The sequence below is a fragment of the Sinohyriopsis cumingii genome, unplaced genomic scaffold, assembly GCF_028554795.1.
Source record: "Sinohyriopsis cumingii isolate HCF-2022 unplaced genomic scaffold, ASM2855479v2 utg002073l, whole genome shotgun sequence".
Taxonomy (NCBI): domain Eukaryota; kingdom Metazoa; phylum Mollusca; class Bivalvia; order Unionida; family Unionidae; genus Sinohyriopsis; species Sinohyriopsis cumingii.
Window position 1 is genome coordinate 184,676 of NW_028316122.1, and position 21,814 is coordinate 206,489.

General features: G+C 33.6%; 1 protein-coding gene across 1 annotated transcript in view; it reads left to right on the top strand.

Annotated features, from left to right (window-relative positions):
• Positions 1 to 21,814, top strand: part of LOC149771190 (uncharacterized) — a 188,140-nt gene that overhangs the window by 131,721 nt on the left and 34,605 nt on the right. The window contains exon 15 of the mRNA XM_089948755.1: positions 16,225 to 16,263. Within this exon, the coding sequence (XP_089804881.1) occupies positions 16,225 to 16,263 (39 nt within the window). The remainder of the gene's footprint in view (positions 1 to 16,224; positions 16,264 to 21,814) is intronic.

Below are 21,814 nucleotides of genomic sequence, written 5' to 3' on the forward strand. Positions count from 1 at the left end.
CACTGTACTTTTGCATTTTTTCGTCCACAAAATCTGTTCCCCTATACAATTACATTTTTCCATACACAAAATCTGTTTCCCTGTACTATTCCATCCACAAAATCTTTTACCTTGTACTAGTGCATTTTTCCATCCACAAAATTTGTTCCCCAGTACCCCTGCATTTTTCCATGCTCAAAATCTGTTCCCCTGTACCATTGCATTTTTCCATACACAAAATCCATTCCCCTGTACCATTGCATTTTACATACATTTATACATTATACATCAGAGGTTTGAACATTTTTCTAAACTGTCATTTTTTCCACGAGGAATAGTTGTAATCAATTCCACATCCTATCCTCATCCCTCCACTCCACCTTTCATTTTGCTACTAAAAGGAACTCCAGTACATGCATCTATACACATTTTGCCCTTGTTTTTAGTTTTAACGTTATTGTATAGCTATGTAAGCTTTAAGTTAAACAGTCCTTTTTTATATTTTTATGATGTGGCCGTAAGAGCAGATAAATCACTCAGATTTACATGGGCCAATCAGTTGACATTGTAGTGCTGAGAAAGCCTATTTGTAATTTAAATGAACAGGAACTTTAAACATAGGGTGGAGGGGTTTTCTTTTTGCAAAGAAACTGCTACTCCATTTTTACCAAGCACAGCATACACTATCAATTACTTCATTTTCTAAGTAATTCTGGAAATGACATAACAGTTGGGATCCATCCATAACAGCTGGGATTTCATGCAGATGAAATGAAAGCTAACAAACTGACTTGTACTATGTACAGAAGCACCAAGACAGTTTACACCTGTTGCAATGTACATGTCAAGTGTACGATGATGAATTGGAAGTCTCAGTTGAAAAAATAATTTATAAGTCTGAAAATTAGTTTCTTAGCAGAAATTTCCAAATGTCCAATTAAAGGTTTTTAAAGCCAGTCCAACAATAAGTTCTGTGGTACATGCCGATCATTTATGAGCAATTTCAGTTCTTTCTTGTTAATTGCACATCTTTGATGGCATTATGGTTCATTCTTTTTAATTGCATATTTCTTAAGGCATTAAGATTCAATCATTCCTTTTTAAATGCATATCTTTTATCTGTTTATGGCATTACAATTCAATCATTGTTTTGATTGCACATTGTGTATGGCATTAAGATTCAGTCATTCTATTTTAACTGAACATCTATTATGGAATTAAGATTACATAATTCCTTTTCAATTGCACATCTTTTATGGCACTAGAATTCAGTCATTCCTTTAATAATTGCACATCTTTTATGGCACTATAATTCAGTCATTCCTTTTAATTGCACATCTTTTATGGCACTAGAATTCAGTCATTCCTTTTTAATTGCACATCTTTGATGGCACTAGAATTCAGTCATTCCTTTAATAATTGCACATCTTTTATGGCACTATAATTCAGTCATTCCTTTTAATTGCACATCTTTTATGGCACTAGAATTCAGTCATTCCTTTTTAATTGCACATCTTTGATGGCACTAGAATTCAGTCATTCCTTTAATAATTGCACATCTTTTATGGCACTAGAATTCAGTCATTCCTTTTAATTGCACATCTTTTATGGCACTAGAATTCAGTCATTCCTTTTTAATTGCACATCTTTGATGGCACTAAAATTCAGTCATTCCTTTAATAGTTGCACATCTTTTATGGCACTAGAATTCCATCATTCCTTTAATAATTGCACATCTTTTATGACACTAGAATTCAGTCATTCCTTTAATAATTGCACATCTTTTATGGTTTTAAGATTCAAACAATCCTTTTCAATTGTACAGTGTGACCCCACTATCACACGGTAGTTGGGAGCCATGGAACCTGACCATGTTTTAGACTGAACCGTGTTATAAGCAGCCAGATCAGTTAGTTCAAGACAATGATGCCTGTACCCCAAAAATATTTTTTTGGGAAGATTAGGTAATAAATGCGGGCACAAAAGTACATGCTTCATTGGCACAGTTACCATCTTAAATGGATGCATATTAATGAGAAATACACCTGTGGTGAAAACAGAGAAGGCATATATAACATTTTACTTATTCAAAGACCCATGTATATGTGTATACTGTTTATATGTGCATGTCTAATATATAGCAAGAATATAGTAGCAACACCATGTACTCATCTGCGAATCTCATCACATACATTGAATCTACAAGTAATTCCATTGAAAATATGCACACACAGATATTTAAAATATTCAGTAATTTTGTCACAGGTCATATAGGTCTGAATTCGGTGGGGAAAAAAATAGCACAATCACATAACGAATGATGAAGAACTTTTACTTTTCATTACTTCCCAAGTCAGTAAAAGTTAGTTTACATTTTTAGCTGCTGTTGGTAGCAATTCATAAGCCTAAACGTTTTCCTGCGAAAATGAAACTTTCACGGCACAGTAAATGTGTTCCAGTCATGTTGGAAAATGAAACACTCCGTCAGATTCCATTGCTTTTATTTATGTTTGGTACTGACTACCTTTGAAGAAAGGTTCATTGTTTTGATTGAAGATGGTAGTCGGTTTTCTTGATGAAGTGTGCATGCACTATTGAAGTCACTACCAAAGGACAGCTTTGGAGAACCAAACAAATTTGCTTTGCTTATTGTTGCAGCAAAAAAGCAAATAATTGTACTGCATGATTGAGGCTGTTTTTTTACCCTTTGCTTAGTATTTTTTCATAACAATCAGTTCCTCAATGGTAATCTGTTTTCTTTGAAATTTCAGCAAACTATTTTATCTGGGTACATTTGAAAAAAAGGAATTGGTAGTCATTTGATTAATTGTTGATACTGTACCTCCTTGCCTATTCAATAGTGCATTAGGAAAGATCTTGTTTTTTTTTGTTTGTTTTTGTTTTTAACATTTGTGGTAGCTGAGTGATGCTGCCTTCCATGCATGTGTCAGAAATTTTAAAAATGGTCAACGGTCGATAGAGAATAGAGATTCAGTTGCTTTGGTCTGATAACAGGGATTACTACAGAAAATGCGAGTGTTCTGAAGGATTTAATTCTGAGTGAAAAGAAGAGGAATTTTACTTACCATTCACATAAAAATACATATAAAATTCAGAGATCTTGAAATGCTTAATTACTCGTATTTGGACACCAATTTTTGATCTGGGATGCAGAAAATGACTGAGGTGGGAGTTCTCCATACGCATGTAATAGGTGTGCGGCAATATTCAAAGATTTTCTAGTCCTGCTTCAGCCACCTGCTTTGTGGGAAAATGTATGGATCAGTTAGCTGTGCTGATATTTACAATGACAGAATTCAGTGACTGAAAGACCCCATGATGTTCATACATGTTACCATTACAAGAGTACATAAAAAAAACATGATGCAATAGCTGGGCGGCAAGTTCAAAGGCTTTGACCGGCAGCCAGGTGGGAAAATGTACTGATACTTACAGTGATTGAATTCAGAGTCAGTAAGACCCAGAGATGTACATGCGGTCATTTATAAAAGTACATCAAATAAACAACTTTAACTTTCGTTATTGTGTTCAATTCCGAATGTATTGGAATTGGTAGTGGACTTGACCTCAGAATCAAAACATGTTGAGACTAAGACAAAATCCCATTCGTAAATTTGGATAAGTATTTTGGGGTTAAATGGCAGACTTATGAAGATTGTAATGAGATTCAGAAGAGTGCTAAAGCTGCTAAGTGTAAGAAAGTGTGTGATGCTTACCTTAGTGTTTGGAATAAGTCCTTACTTGGATTGACAAAATTCAGTATCACTCTGATGTATGAAGAAGAGCTATTTAAGAGGTACATTGACTGACCATACTTTATTTTAAAGGCCCCTCACCTTAGCTCGGTTAGTTCTAGTGTTGTAGCGAAATGTATTCATGAAGACATCGGTAGCTAGGCCTAGTTTTGATATCAGTTACGTTGACAAACAAACTCTTGCCCATTCCCAAGCATATGTTTTGATAGCTGATTGACCATTAACCCTTTTCCGAGTAAGGTAGCAACTATCAATTTCCTGCATGATATCCTTTGATGATAATACAGCCATGTGTTTTAAGATCAGAATCGGTGATCTGGATATATATGAACTGCCTGTTTTACACTATTTTGTCATAAAAGTAGTTCGAAACTGTAAGTGAACTGGTAGGCCTTACGGGAAATAATGGCAGACTTCACTAGGTCTGGGATGTACCAGTTTATTAGATTGTCTGTTTTTGTAAATCATCGTGCAGATATTTTCAGAAAAATATAAAAACCATTGAAATCAAAGCCATGGTATTATTTTATTAAAGATTTAACTTTAAACTGCAAATTATGTAGGTCAGAAACATATAGGACAATGCTATGTTGTGGAATTCACGAGATGCACTTTAAGGTCTAAGCTATTTTCTGACCTGACACGTATTTGCGAAAATACGGGGAGAAAACAGCAAATCAGATACTATTTAACCAATGCCTAAAATTACTACAAGGATGTAGACAAACAAATAAACCATAATTTTGCAATCCTGTCAATGGACTTTTGTAATGAAGTTATATTAAAGTGAGTGATTACATTACGAAAAGATCTTCTTCTAAAAATAGATGCACTCACTTCTGTGTTGATTCTGTAGAATAGAAGGGACTGCAACTTTTGATGGTGGATCTCCTATTTTTACCAAAATGGGAGTCCTGGATGCCTAGTTTTAAAATCCTAGCGAGACCTCTGAAATTTCAGGAGCCACGCAACAATTCATCTTGTATTATTCAAATGCCTTATCGTTCCCAAAAGGATAATAACTTTTTCCTTTTTCTCCATACTTTTAAGATTTTTTCTTTTTCTTGTAATCGAAATTTACATATATACAAAATTTTGGGAGGCACACCATGACCATGTTATATCCAAATTCATCTTATAACAGAGCATGCTATAGTGGAGTAACACTATATCTTTTATGGCATTTAGATTCAGTCATTCCTTTTGAATTCCACATATTTTATGGCACTAGGTTTCAATCATTCATTTTTAATTCCACATTTTATGGCACTAGGATTCAATCATTCCTTTATAATTCCACATTTTCTGGCATTAGGATTCAATGATTCCTTTTGAATTCCACATATTTTATGGCACTAGGATTCAATCAACATATTTTCTGGCATTAGGATTCAATCAATCCTTATTAATGGCATATCTTTTATGGCCTTAAGATTCAATCATTCCTTTTGAATTCCACATATTTTATGGCACTAGGATTCAGTCATTCATTTTTAATTCCACATTTTTTGGCACTAGAATTCAATCATTCCTTTCTAATTCTACAAATTTTATGGCATTAGAATTGATTCTTTCCTTTATAATTCCACATATTTTATGGCATTAAGATTCAATCATTCCTTTTTATGGCACATCTTTTATGGCATTAGGATTCAATCATTCCTTTTTATGGCACATCTTTTATGGCATTAGGATTCAGTCATTCCTTTTTCATTGCACACTTTTAATGGCATTAAGATTCTGTCAATCTTGTTTAAGTCCACATCTTTTATGCTTTATTATTCATTGGTGCCTTTTCAATTGCACAACGTTTATGGCATTAGGATTCAATTATTCCATTTTAATGGCACATCGTTTATGATATTAGGGTTTAACCATTCCTTAATGTTTTTATCCAGTGATTGCTTCCCTTGTTTTATATGGTACTTTTTATCTCATTATTTAGTCCAAACTGGTGACCCAGACCAAGGGACCACAAGTCAAGGTAAGATTGCATTGAATTGTTTAGATGCATGATGGTCTTAGTCAACTGCCATCTTATTAGTAAAATTTCAACTTTTGGGCATTAATATGTCATAGATATAAATACAGGAAAATTCATTCTTTATTATTTATTAGTGTCGTATTGTTGAAAATAGATTGAAAATTATATTTACTGTATATACTCGCTTATAAATTGAGTCCAAGTGCAAATAAAGAGGCCCTGATCGATGATTGCATAAAGTGCCTGCAGATCAGGGTCTGTGTTATTTGCTCTACCGAGTACTGCATGCAAACTGCATAGACCCAGATCTGCTGGCACATTATGTGCTGGCATGTCTGAGTCTATGCAGTTTGTAGTTTGACTTGACTTGTAAGAGACTATAGACAAAAAAGTATGAAATTTTATATCAGCTATGATTTGTCCCCACCAAAATGCAGTAATTATTTGTTTATTCGTTTAATTGTTCAGACAACTCCATATAGTGTTTGATGATCATCTTGCCTTTTATGGGTTAAGGAAATCCAAATATTTTAAATTTATTCTTTTTCAGTATATTGCATTTCTGCTGTGTTGGAAGATTTTTTTTCTATGATACAGAGACTATGTTCCCTTGGTCTATTGCATTTTTCCATATACATAATCTATTCCACTTTACTATTGCAATGTACCTGTATGACTTAGGTGTCTCAGTTAAAATAATAATTTACAAGTCTGAAAATTAGTTTCTTAGCAGAAATTTCCTGATATCTAATTTAAGTTTTATAAAGCCAGTCCAACAATAAGTTCTGTTGCATATATGAGCAATTCCAGTTGTTTCTTTTTAATTGCACATTGTTGTTGTTGTTGTAGGGTTTAATGCCATTTTTCAGCACACAATATGCTATACATGGCAGCCAGCATTAGTGGTGGAGTAAGAACCTGGGAAAGAACCACCGACCCAGGAGAAGCTACTGGCAAGCTTTCTCACATACCCACATTGGCTGAATCCAAGAGTTGAACCCACAGAGACAGAGGTGAGATGGCAGTGATCCAAAATGGAGAGCGCTTTAGACCACTCGGCCCTCAGGGCCCCTTAATTGCACATCTTTGATGGCATTTTGATTCAATCATTCCTTTTGAATTCCACAAATTTTATGGCACTAGGATTCATTCATTCCACTATAATTTCACATATTTTCTGGCATTAGGATTCAATTATTCCATTTTAATGGCACATCATATATGATATTAGGGTTCAATTGTTCCTTAATGTTTTTATCCAGTGATTGCTTCCTTTGTTTAATATGGTACTTTTTATCTCATTATTTAGTCCAAACTGGTGACCCAGTCCAAAGGACCACAAGTCAAGGTAAGATTGCATTGAATTGTTTAGATGCATGATGATCTTAGTCAACTGCCATCTTATTAGTAAAATTTCAACTTTTGGGCATTAATATGTCATAGATATAAATACAGGCAAATTCATTCTTTATTATTTATTAGTGTGGTGTTGTTGAAAAGAGATTGAAAAATTATATTTACTGTATATACTCGCTTATAAATTGAGTCCAAGTGCAAATAAGAGTCCCTGATGTATGATTGCATAAAGTGCCTGCAGATCAGGGTCTGTGTTGTTTGATCTACCAAGTACTGCATGCAAACTGCATAGACCCAGATCTGCTGGCACATTATGTGAAGAAATGAATAGGTTTGTGCAGTTTGTAGTTGGACTTTAATTTTGAGAGAGTTTAGACAAAAAAAAGCTCAACATTGTATATCAGCTATGTTTTTTGCCACCAAAATGCAGTAATTATTTGTTTATTCTTTTAATTGGTCAGACAACTTCATATAGTTTTGATGGTCATCTTGCCTCTGATGGGTAGATATGTTAAGGAAATCCAAATATTTTTTTCTCTTTTAAAAAATAGCATTTCCTGCTATGTTGGAAGATTATTTTGTACTATACACAAAGTCTGTTCCCTGTACTATTGCATTTTTCCATTCACAAAATCTGTTCCCCAGTTCTATTACATTTTCTCATACACAAAATAGGTTCCACTGTACTTTTGCATTTTTTCGTCCACAAAATCTGTTCCCCTATACAATTACATTTTTCCATACACAAAATCTGTTTCCCTGTACTATTCCATCCACAAAATCTTTTACCTTGTACTAGTGCATTTTTCCATCCACAAAATTTGTTCCCCAGTACCCCTGCATTTTTCCATACTCAAAATCTGTTCCCCTGTACCATTGCATTTTTCCATACACAAAATCCATTCCCCTGTACCATTGCATTTTACATACATTTATACATTATACATCAGAGGTTTGAACATTTTTCTAAACTGTCATTTTTTCCACGAGGAATAGTTGTAATCAATTCCACATCCTATCCTCATCCCTCCACTCCACCTTTCATTTTGCTACTAAAAGGAACTCCAGTACATGCATCTATACACATTTTGCCCTTGTTTTTAGTTTTAACGTTATTGTATAGCTATGTAAGCTTTAAGTTAAACAGTCCTTTTTTATATTTTTATGATGTGGCCGTAAGAGCAGATAAATCACTCAGATTTACATGGGCCAATCAGTTGACATTGTAGTGCTGAGAAAGCCTATTTGTAATTTAAATGAACAGGAACTTTAAACATAGGGTGGAGGGGTTTTCTTTTTGCAAAGAAACTGCTACTCCATTTTTACCAAGCACAGCATACACTATCAATTACTTCATTTTCTAAGTAATTCTGGAAATAACATAACAGTTGGGATTCATCCATAACAGCTGGGATTTCATGCAGATGAAATGAAAGCTAACAAACTGACTTGTACTATGTACAGAAGCACCAAGACAGTTTACACCTGTTGCAATGTACATGTCAAGTGTACGATGATGAATTGGAAGTCTCAGTTGAAAAAATAATTTATAAGTCTGAAAATTAGTTTCTTAGCAGAAATTTCCAAATGTCCAATTAAAGGTTTTTAAAGCCAGTCCAACAATAAGTTCTGTTGTACATGCCGATCATTTATGAGCAATTTCAGTTCTTTCTTGTTAATTGCACATCTTTGATGGCATTATGGTTCATTCTTTTTAATTGCATATCTCTTAAGGCATTAAGATTCAATCATTCCTTTTTAAATGCATATCTTTTATCTGTTTATGGCATTACAATTCAATCATTGTTTTGATTGCACATTTTGTATGGCATTAAGATTCAGTCATTCTATTTTAACTGAACATCTATTATGGAATTAAGATTACATAATTCCTTTTCAATTGCACATCTTTTATGGCACTAGAATTCAGTCATTCCTTTAATAATTGTACATCTTTTATGGCACTAGAATTCAGTCATTCCTTTAATAATTGCACATCTCTTATGGCACTAGAATTCAGTCATTCCTTTAATAATTGCACATCTTTTATGGCACTAGAATTCAGTCATTCCTTTTAATTGCACATCTTTTATGGCACTAGAATTCAGTCATTCCTTTTTAATTGCACATCTTTTATGGCACTAGAATTCAGTCATTCCTTTAATAATTGCACATCTTTTATGGCACTAGAATTCAGTCATTCCTTTTTAATTGCACATCTTTGATGACACTAGAATTCAGTCATTCCTTTAATAATTGCACATCTTTTATGGCATTGGAATTCAGTCATTCCTTTTTAATTGCACATCTTTGATGGCACTAGAATTCAGTCATTCCTTTAATAATTGCACATCTTTTATGGCACTAGAATTCAGGCATTCCTTTAATAATTGCACATCTTTTATGGCACTAGAATTCAGTCATTCCTTTTAATTGCACATCTTTTATGGCACTAGAATTCAGTCATTCCTTTTTAATTTCACATCTTTGATGGCACTAGAATTCAGTCATTCCTTTAATAATTGCACATCTTTTATGGCACTAGAATTCAGTCATTCCTTTTTAATTTCATATCTTTGATGGCACTAGAATTCAGTCATTCCTTTAATAATTGCACATCTTTTATGGCACTAGAATTCAGTCATTCGTTTTAATTGCACATCTTTTTTGGCACTAGAATTCAGTCATTCCTTTAATAGATGCACATCTTTTATGGCACTAGAATTCAGTCATCCTTTAATAGTTGCACATCTTTTATGGCACTAGAATTCCGTCATTCCTTTAATAATTGCACATCTTTTATGGCACTAGAATTCAGTCATTCCTTTTTAATTGCACATCTTTGATAGCACTAGAATTCAGTCATTCCTTTAATAGTTGCACATCTTTTATGGCACTGGAATTCCATCATTCCTTTAATAATTGCACATCTTTTATGGCACTAGAATTCAGTCATTCCTTTTTAATTGCACATCTTTTATGGCACTAGAATTCAGTCATTCCTTTAATAATTGCACATCTTTTATGGCACTAGAATTCAGTCATTCCTTTTAATTGCACATCTTTTATGGCACTAGAATTCAGTCATTCCTTTTTAATTGCACATCTTTGATAGCACTAGAATTCAGTCATTCCTTTAATAGTTGCACATCTTTTATGGCACTGGAATTCCATCATTCCTTTAATAATTCCACATCTTTGATGGCACTAGAATTCAGTCATTCCTTTAATAATTGCACATCTTTTATGGTTTTAAGATTCAAACAATCCTTTTCAATTGTACAGTGTGACCCCACTATCACACGGTAGTTGAGAGCCATAGAACCTGACCATGTTTTAGACTGAACCGTGTGATAAGCAACCAGATCAGTTTGTTCAAAACAATGATGCCTGTACCCAAAAAATAATTTTTTGGGAGGGTTAGGTAATAAATGCGGGCACAAAAGTACATGCTTCATTGGCACAGTTACCATCTTAAATGGATGCATATTAATGAGAAATACACCTGTGGTGAAAACAGAGATGGCATTTATAACATTTTACTTATTCAAAGACCCATGTATATGTGTATACTGTTTATATGTGAATGTCTAATATATAGCAAGAATATAGTAGCAACACCATGTACTCATCTGCGAATCTCATCACATACATTGAATCTACAAGTTATTCCATTGAAAATATGCACACACAGAGATTTAAAATATTCAGTAATTTTGTCACAGGTCATATAGGTCTGAATTCGGTGGGGAAAAAAATAGCACAATCACGTAACGAATGATGAAGAACTTTTACTTTTCATTACTTCCCAAGTCAGTAAAAGTTAGTTTACATTTTTAGCTGCTGTTGGTAGCAATTCATAAACCTAAACGTTTTCGTGCAAAAATGAAACTTTCACGGCACAGTAAATGTGTTCCAGTCATGTTGGAAAATGAAACACTCCGTCAGATTCCATTGCTTTTATTTATGTTTGGTACTGACTACCTTTGAAGAAAGGTTCATTGTTTTGATTGAAGATGGTAGTCGGTTTTCTTGATGAAGTGTGCATGCACTATTGAAGTCACTACCAAAGGACAGCTTTGGAGAACCGAACAAATTTGCTTTGCTTATTGTTGCAGCAAGAAAGCAAATAATTGTACTGCATGATTGAGGCTGTTTTTTTACCCTTTGCTTAGTATTTTTTCATAACAATCAGTTCCTCAATGGTAATCTGTTTTCTTTGAAATTTCAGCAAACTATTTTATCTGGGTACATTTGAAAAAAAGGAATTGGTAGTCATTTGATTAATTGTTGATACTGTACCTCCTTGCTTGTTCAATAGTGCATTAGGAAAGATCTTGTTTTTTTTTTGTTTGTTTTTGTTTTTAACATTTGTGGTAGCTGAGTGATGCTGCCTTCCACGCATGTGTCAGAAATTTTAAAAATGGTCAACGGTCGATAGAGAATAGAGATTCAGTTGCTTTGGTCTGATAACAGGGATTACTACAGAAAATGCGAGTGTTCTGAAGGATTTAATTCTGAGTGAAAAGAAGAGGAATTTTACTTACCATTCACATAAAAATACATATAAAATTCAGAGATCTTGAAATGCTTAATTACTCGTATTTGGACACCAATTTTTGATCTGGGACGCAGAAAATGACTGAGGTGGGAGTTCTCCATACGCATGTAATAGGTGTGCGGCAAAATTCAAAGACTTGCCAGTCCTGCTTCAGCCACCTGCTTTGTGGGAAAATGTATGGATCAGTTAGCTGTGCTGATATTTACAATGACAGAATTCAGTGACTGAAAGACCCCATGATGTTCATACATGTTACCATTACAAGAGTACATAAAAAAAACATGATGCAATAGCTGGGCGGCAAGTTCAAAGGCTTTGACCGGCAGCCAGGTGGGAAAATGTACTGATACTTACAGTGATTGAATTCAGAGTCAGTAAGACCCAGAGATGTACATGCGGTCATTTATAAAAGTACATCAAATAAACAACTTTAACTTTCGTTATTGTGTTCAATTCCGAATGTATTGGAATTGGTAGTGGACTTGACCTCAGAATCAAAACATGTTGAGACTAAGACAAAATCCCATTCGTAAATTTGGATAAGTATTTTGGGGTTAAATGGCAGACTTATGAAGATTGTAATGAGATTCAGAAGAGTGCTAAAGCTGCTAAGTGTAAGAAAGTGTGTGATGCTTACCTTAGTGTTTGGAATAAGTCCTTACTTGGATTGACAAAATTCAGTATCACTCTGATGTATGAAGAAGAGCTATTTAAGAGGTACATTGACTGACCATACTTTATTTTAAAGGCCCCTCACCTTAGCTCGGTTAGTTCTAGTGTTGTAGCGAAATGTATTCATGAAGACATCGGTAGCTAGGCCTAGTTTTGATATCAGTTACGTTGACAAACAAACTCTTGCCCATTCCCAAGCATATGTTTTGATAGCTGATTGACCATTAACCCTTTTCCGAGTAAGGTAGCAACTATCAATTTCCTGCATGATATCCTTTGATGATAATACAACCATGTGTTTTAAGATCAGAATCGGTGATCTGGATATATATGAACTGCCTGTTTTACACTATTTTGTCATAAAAGTAGTTCGAAACTGTAAGTGAACTGGTAGGCCTTACGGGAAATAATGGCAGACTTCACTAGGTCTGGGATGTACCAGTTTATTAGATTGTCTGTTTTTGTAAATCATCGTGCAGATATTTTCAGAAAAATATAAAAACCATTGAAATCAAAGCCATGGTATTATTTTATTAAAGATTTAACTTTAAACTGCAAATTATGTAGGTCAGAAACGTATAGGACAATGCTATGTTGTGGAATTCACGAGATGCACTTTAAGGTCTAAGCTATTTTCTGACCTGACACGTATTTGCGAAAATACGGGGAGAAAACAGCAAATCAGATACTATTTAACCATTGCCTAAAATTACTACAAGGATGTAGACAAACAAATAAACCATAAATTTGCAATCCTGTCAATGGACTTTTGTAATGAAGTTATATTAAAGTGAGTGATTACATTACGAAAAGATCTCCTTGTAAAAATAAATGCACTCACTTCTGTGTTGATTCTGTAGAATAGAAGGGACTGCAACTTTTGATGGTGGATCTCCTATTTTTACCAAAATGGGAGTCCTGGATGCCTAGTTTTAAAATCCTAGCGAGACCTCTGAAATTTCAGGAGCCACGCAACAATTCATCTTGTATTATTCAAATGCCTTATCTTTCCCAAAAGGATAATAACTTTTTCCTTTTTCTCCGTACTTTTAAGATTTTTTCTTTTTCTTGTAATCGAAATTTACATATATACGAAATTTTGGGAGCCACACCATGACCATGTTATATCCAAATTCATCTTATAACAGAGCGTGCTATAGTGGGGTAACACTATATCTTTTATGGCATTTAGATTCAATCATTCCTTTTGAATTCCACATATTTTATGGCACTAGGTTTCAATCATTCATTTTTAATTCCACATTTTATGGCACTAGGATTCAATCATTCCTTTATAATTCCACATTTTCTGGCATTAGGATTCAATGATTCCTTTTGAATTCCACATATTTTATGGCACTAGGATTCAATCATTCATTTTTAATTCCACATTTTATGGCACTAGGATTCAATGATTCATTTATAATTGCATATATTTTATGGCACTAGGATTCAATCATCCATTTTTAATTCCACATTTTATGGCACTAGGATTCAATCATTCCTTTATAATTCCACATTTTCTGGCATTAGGATTCAATCATTCCTTTTGAATTCCACATATTTTATGGCACTAGGATTCAATCATCCATTTTTAATTCCACATTTTATGGCATTATGATTCAATCATTACTTTCTAATTCTACAAATTTTTAGGCACTAGGATTCATTCATTCCTTTATAATGCAATGATTTGTCTTGTATTATTTATATGCCTCATCTTCCCTAAAAGGATAATAAACTTTTTCCGTTTTCTCCGTACTTTTAAGATTTTTGTTATTGTAATGGAAATATACGTGTATACAAAATTTTGAAAACCACTCTATGACTATGTTATATCCAAATTCATGTGATAACAGAGTGTGCTATAGCGGGGTAACACTATATCTTTTATGGCATTTAGATTCAATGATTCCTTTTGAATTCCACATATTTTATGGCACTAGGATTCAATCAACATATTTTCTGGCATTAGGATTCAATCAATCCTTATTAATGGCATATCTTTTATGGCCTTAAGATTCAATCATTCCTTTTGAATTCCACATATTTTATGGCACTAGGATTCAGTCATTCATTTTTAATTCCACATTTTTTGGCACTAGGATTCAATCATTCCTTTCTAATTCTACAAATTTTATGGCATTAGAATTGATTCTTTCCTTTATAATTCCACATATTTTATGGCATTAGGATTCAATCATTCCTTTTTATGGTTCATCTTTTATGGCATTAGGATTCAATCATTCCTTTTTATGGCACATCTTTTATGGCATTAGGATTCAGTCATTCCTTTTTCATTGCACACTTTTAATGGCATTAAGATTCTGTCAATCTTGTTTAAGTCCACATCTTTTATGCTTTATTATTCATTGGTGCCTTTTCAATTGCACAACGTTTATGGCATTAGGATTCAATTATTCCATTTTAATGGCACATCGTTTATGATATTAGGGTTTAACCATTCCTTAATGTTTTTATCCAGTGATTGCTTCCCTTGTTTTATATGGTACTTTTTATCTCATTATTTAGTCCAAACTGGTGACCCAGACCAAGGGACCACAAGTCAAGGTAAGATTGCATTGAATTGTTTAGATGCATGATGATCTTAGTCAACTGCCATCTTATTAGTAAAATTTCAACTTTTGGGCATTAATATGTCATAGATATAAATACAGGAAAATTCATTCTTTATTATTTATTAGTGTCGTATTGTTGAAAATAGATTGAAAATTATATTTACTGTATATACTCGCTTATAAATTGAGTCCAAGTGCAAATAAAGAGGCCCTGATCGATGATTGCATAAAGTGCCTGCAGATCAGGGTCTGTGTTATTTGCTCTACCGAGTACTGCATGCAAACTGCATAGACCCAGATCTGCTGGCACATTATGTGCTGGCATGTCTGAGTCTATGCAGTTTGTAGTTTGACTTGACTTGTAAGAGACTATAGACAAAAAAGTATGAAATTTTATATCAGCTATGATTTGTCCCCACCAAAATGCAGTAATTATTTGTTTATTCATTTAATTGTTCAGACAACTCCATATAGTGTTTGATGATCATCTTGCCTTTTATGGGTTAAGGAAATCCAAATATTTTAAATTTATTCTTTTTCAATATATTGCATTTCTGCTGTGTTGGAAGATTTTTTTTCTATGATACGGAGACTATGTTCCCTTGGTCTATTGCATTTTTCCATATACATAATCTATTCCACTTTACTATTGCAATGTACCTGTATGACTTAGGTGTCTCAGTTAAAATAATAATTTACAAGTCTGAAAATTAGTTTCTTAGCAGAAATTTCCTGATACCTAATTTAAGTTTTATAAAGCCAGTCCAACAATAAGTTCTGTTGCATATATGAGCAATTCCAGTTGTTTCTTTTTAATTGCACATTGTTGTTGTTGTTGTTGTTGTAGGGTTTAATGCCATTTTTCAGCACACAATATGCTATACATGGCAGCCAGCATTAGTGGTGGAGGAAGAACCCGGGAAAACCCGGGAAAGAACCACCGACCCAGGAGAAGCTACTGGCAAGCTTTCTCACATACCCACATTGGCTGAATCCAAGAGTTGAACCCACAGAGACAGAGGTGAGATGGCAGTGATCCAAAATGGAGAGCGCTTTAGACCACTCGGCCCTCAGGGCCCCTTAATTGCACATCTTTGATGGCATTTTGATTCAATCATTCCTTTTGAATTCCACAAATTTTATGGCACTAGGATTCATTCATTCCTCTATAATTTCACATATTTTCTGGCATTAGGATTCAATTATTCGATTTTAATGGCACATCATATATGATATTAGGGTTCAATTGTTCCTTAATGTTTTTATCCAGTGATTGCTTCCTTTGTTTAATATGGTACTTTTTATCTCATTATTTAGTCCAAACTGGTGACCCAGTCCAAAGGACCACAAGTCAAGGTAAGATTGCATTGAATTGTTTAGATGCATGATGATCTTAGTCAACTGCCATCTTATTAGTAAAATTTCAACTTTTGGGCATTAATATGTCAAAGATATAAATACAGGCAAATTCATTCTTTATTATTTATTAGTGTGGTGTTGTTGAAAAGAGATTGAAAAATTATATTTACTGTATATACTCGCTTATAAATTGAGTCCAAGTGCAAATAAGAGTCCCTGATGTATGATTGCATAAAGTGCCTGCAGATCAGGGTCTGTGTTGTTTGATCTACCAAGTACTGCATGCAAACTGCATAGACCCAGATCTGCTGGCACATTATGTGAAGAAATGAATAGGTTTGTGCAGTTTGTAGTTGGACTTTAATTTTGAGAGAGTTTAGACAAAAAAAAGCTCAACATTGTATATCAGCTATGTTTTTTGCCACCAAAATGCAGTAACTATTTGTTTATTCTTTTAATTGGTCAGACAACTTCATATAGTTTTGATGGTCATGTTGCCTCTGATGGGTAGATATGTTAAGGAAATCCAAATATTTTTTTCTCTTTTAAAAAATAGCATTTCCTGCTATGTTGGAAGATTATTTTGTACTATACACAAAGTCTGTTCCCTGTACTATTGCATTTTTCCATTCACAAAATCTGTTCCCCAGTTCTATTACATTTTCTCATACACAAAATAGGTTCCACTGTACTTTTGCATTTTTTCGTCCACAAAATCTGTTCCCCTATACAATTACATTTTTCCATACACAAAATCTGTTTCCCTGTACTATTCCATCCACAAAATCTTTTACCTTGTACTAGTGCATTTTTCCATCCACAAAATTTGTTCCCCAGTACCCCTGCATTTTTCCATACTCAAAATCTGTTCCCCTGTACCATTGCATTTTTCCATACACAAAATCCATTCCCCTGTACCATTGCATTTTACATACATTTATACATTATACATCAGAGGTTTGAACATTTTTCTAAACTGTCATTTTTTCCACGAGGAATAGTTGTAATCAATTCCACATCCTATCCTCATCCCTCCACTCCACCTTTCATTTTGCTACTAAAAGGAACTCCAGTACATGCATCTATACACATTTTGCCCTTGTTTTTAGTTTTAACGTTATTGTATAGCTATGTAAGCTTTAAGTTAAACAGTCCTTTTTTTATATTTTTATGATGTGGCCGTAAGAGCAGATAAATCACTCAGATTTACATGGGCCAATCAGTTGACATTGTAGTGCTGAGAAAGCCTATTTGTAATTTAAATGAACAGGAACTTTAAACATAGGGTGGAGGGGTTTTCTTTTTGCAAAGAAACTGCTACTCCATTTTTACCAAGCACAGCATACACTATCAATTACTTCATTTTCTAAGTAATTCTGGAAATGACATAACAGTTGGGATCCATCCATAACAGCTGGGATTTCATGCAGATGAAATGAAAGCTAACAAACTGACTTGTACTATGTACAGAAGCACCAAGACAGTTTACACCTGTTGCAATGTACATGTCAAGTGTACGATGATGAATTGGAAGTCTCAGTTGAAAAAATAATTTATAAGTCTGAAAATTAGTTTCTTAGCAGAAATTTCCAAATGTCCAATTAAAGGTTTTTAAAGCCAGTCCAACAATAAGTTCTGTTGTACATGCCGATCATTTATGAACAATTTCAGTTCTTTCTTGTTAATTGCACATCTTTGATGGCATTATGGTTCATTCTTTTTAATTGCATATCTCTTAAGGCATTAAGATTCAATCATTCCTTTTTAAATGCATATCTTTTATCTGTTTATGGCATTACAATTCAATCATTGTTTCGATTGCACATTTTGTATGGCATTAAGATTCAGTCATTCTATTTTAACTGAACATCTATTATGGAATTAAGATTACATAATTCCTTTTCAATTGCACATCTTTTATGGCACTAGAATTCAGTCATTCCTTTAATAATTGCACATCTTTTATGGCACTAGAATTCAGTCATTCCTTTAATAATTGCACATCTCTTATGGCACTAGAATTCAGTCATTCCTTTAATAATTGCACATCTTTTATGGCACTAGAATTCAGTCATTCCTTGAATAATTGCACATCTTTTATGGCACTAGAATTCAGTCATTCCTTTTTAATTGCACATCTTTGATGGCACTAGAATTCAGTCATTCCTTTAATAATTGCACATCTTTTATGGCAATAGAATTCAGTCATTCCTTTAATAATTGCACATCTTTTATGGCACTATAATTGAGTCATTCCTTTTTAATTGCACATCTTTGATGGCACTAGAATTCAGTCATTCCTTTAATAATTGCACATCTTTTATGGCACTAGAATTCAGTCATTCCTTTAATAATTGCACATCTCTAATGGCACTAGAATTCAGTCATTCCTTTAATAATTGCACATCTTTTATGGCACTAGAATTCAGTCATTCCTTTTTAATTGCACATCTTTGATGGCACTAGAATTCAGTCATTTCTTTAATAATTGCACATCTTTTATGCCACTAGAATTCAGTCATTCCTTTAATAGTTGCACATCTTTTATGGCACTAGAATTCCGTCATTCCTTTAATAATTGCACATCTTTTATGGCACTAGAATTCAGTCATTCCCTTTAATTGCACATCTTTTATGGCACTAGAATTCAGTCATTCCTTTTTAATTGCACATCTTTTATGGCACTAGAATTTAGTCATTCCTTTAATAATTGCACATCTTTTATGGCACTAGAATTCAGTCATTCCTTTAATAATTGCACATCTTTTATGGCACTAGAATTCAGTCATTCCTTTTTAATTGCACATCTTTGATGGCACTAGAATTCAGTCATTCCTTTAATAATTGCACATCTTTTATGGCAATAGAATTCAGTCATTCCTTTAATAATTGCACATCTTTTATGGCACTATAATTGAGTCATTCCTTTTTAATTGCACATCTTTGATGGCACTAGAATTCAGTCATTCCTTTAATAATTGCACATCTTTTATGGCTCTAGAATTTAGTCATTCCTTTAATAATTGCACATCTTTTATGGCACTAGAATTCAGTCATTCCTTTTAATTGCACATCTTTTATGGCACTAGAATTCAGTCATTCCTTTTTAATTGCACATCTTTGATGGCACTAGAATTCAGTCATTCCTTTAATAATTGCACATCTCTAATGGCACTAGAATTCAGTCATTCCTTTAATAATTGCACATCTCTTATGGCACTAGAATTCAGTCATTCCTTTAATAATTGCACATCTTTTATGGCACTAGAATTCAGTCATTCCTTGAATAATTGCACATCTTTTATGGCACTAGAATTCAGTCATTCCTTTTTAATTGCACATCTTTGATGGCACTAGAATTCAGTCATTCCTTTAATAATTGCACATCTTTTATGGCAATAGAATTCAGTCATTCCTTTAATAATTGCACATCTTTTATGGCACTATAATTGAGTCATTCCTTTTTAATTGCACATCTTTGATGGCACTAGAATTCAGTCATTCCTTTAATAATTGCACATCTTTTATGGCACTAGAATTCAGTCATTCCTTTAATAATTGCACATCTCTAATGGCACTAGAATTCAGTCATTCCTTTAATAATTGCACATCTTTTATGGCACTAGAATTCAGTCATTCCTTTTTAATTGCACATCTTTGATGGCACTAGAATTCAGTCATTTCTTTAATAATTGCACATCTTTTATGCCACTAGAATTCAGTCATTCCTTTAATAGTTGCACATCTTTTATGGCACTAGAATTCCGTCATTCCTTTAATAATTGCACATCTTTTATGGCACTAGAATTCAGTCATTCCCTTTAATTGCACATCTTTTATGGCACTAGAATTCAGTCATTCCTTTTTAATTGCACATCTTTTATGGCACTAGAATTTAGTCATTCCTTTAATAATTGCACATCTTTTATGGCACTAGAATTCAGTCATTCCTTTAATAATTGCACATCTTTTATGGCACTAGAATTCAGTCATTCCTTTTTAATTGCACATCTTTGATGGCACTAGAATTCAGTCATTCCTTTAATAATTGCACATCTTTTATGGCAATAGAATTCAGTCATTCCTTTAATAATTGCACATCTTTTATGGCACTATAATTGAGTCATTCCTTTTTAATTGCACATCTTTGATGGCACTAGAATTCAGTCATTCCTTTAATAATTGCACATCTTTTATGGCTCTAGAATTTAGTCATTCCTTTAATAATTGCACATCTTTTATGGCACTAGAATTCAGTCATTCCTTTTAATTGCACATCTTTTATGGCACTAGAATTCAGTCATTCCTTTTTAATTGCACATCTTTGATGGCACTAGAATTCAGTCATTCCTTTAATAGTTGCACATCTTTTATGGCACTAAAATTCCATCATTCCTTTAATAATTGCACATCTTTTATGACACTAGAATTCAGTCATTCCTTTAATAATTGCACATCTTTTATGGTTTTAAGATTCTTACAATCCTTTTCAATTGTACAGTGTTACCCCACTATCACACGGTAGCTGGGAGCCATAGAACCTGACCATGTTTTAGACTGAACCGTGTTATAAGCAACCAGATCAGTTAGTTCAAGACAATGATGCCAGTACCCCAAAAATATTTTTTTGGGAGGGTTAGGTAATAAATGCGGGCACAAAAGTACATGCTTCATTGGCACAGTTACCATCTTAAATGGATGCATATTAATGAGAAATACACCTGTGGTGAAAACAGAGAAGGCATATATAACATTTTACTTATTCAAAGACCCATGTATATGTGTATACTGTTTATATGTGCATGTCTAATATATAGCAAGAATATAGTAGCAACACCATGTACTCATCTGCGAATCTCATCACATACATTGAATCTACAAGTAATTCCATTGAAAATATGCACACACAGAGATTTAAAATATTCAGTAATTTTGTCACAGGTCATATAGGTCTGAATTCGGTGGGGAAAAAAATAGCACAATCACGTAACGAATGATGAAGAACTTTTACTTTTCATTACTTCCCAAGTCAGTAAAAGTTAGTTTACATTTTTAGCTGCTGTTGGTAGCAATTCATAAGCCTAAACGTTTTCCTGCAAAAATGAAACTTTCACGGCACAGTAAATGTGTTCCAGTCATGTTGGAAAATGAAACACTCCATCAGATTCCATTGCTTTTATTTATGTTTGGTACTGACTGCCTTTGAAGAAAGGTTCATTGTTTTGATTGAAGATGGTAGTCGGTTTTCTTGATGAAGTGTGCATGCACTATTGAAGTCACTACCAAAGGACAGCTTTGGAGAACCAAACAAATTCGCTTTGCTTATTGTTGCAGCAAAAAAGCAAATAATTGTACTGCATGATTGAGGCTGTTTTTTACCCTTTGCTTAGTATTTTTTCATAACAATCAGTTCCTCAATGGTAATCTGTTTTCTTTGAAATTTCAGCAAACTATTTTATCTGGGTACATTTGAAAAAAAGGAATTGGTAGTCATTTGATTAATTGTTGATACTGTACCTCCTTGCCTATTCAATAGTGCATTAGGAAA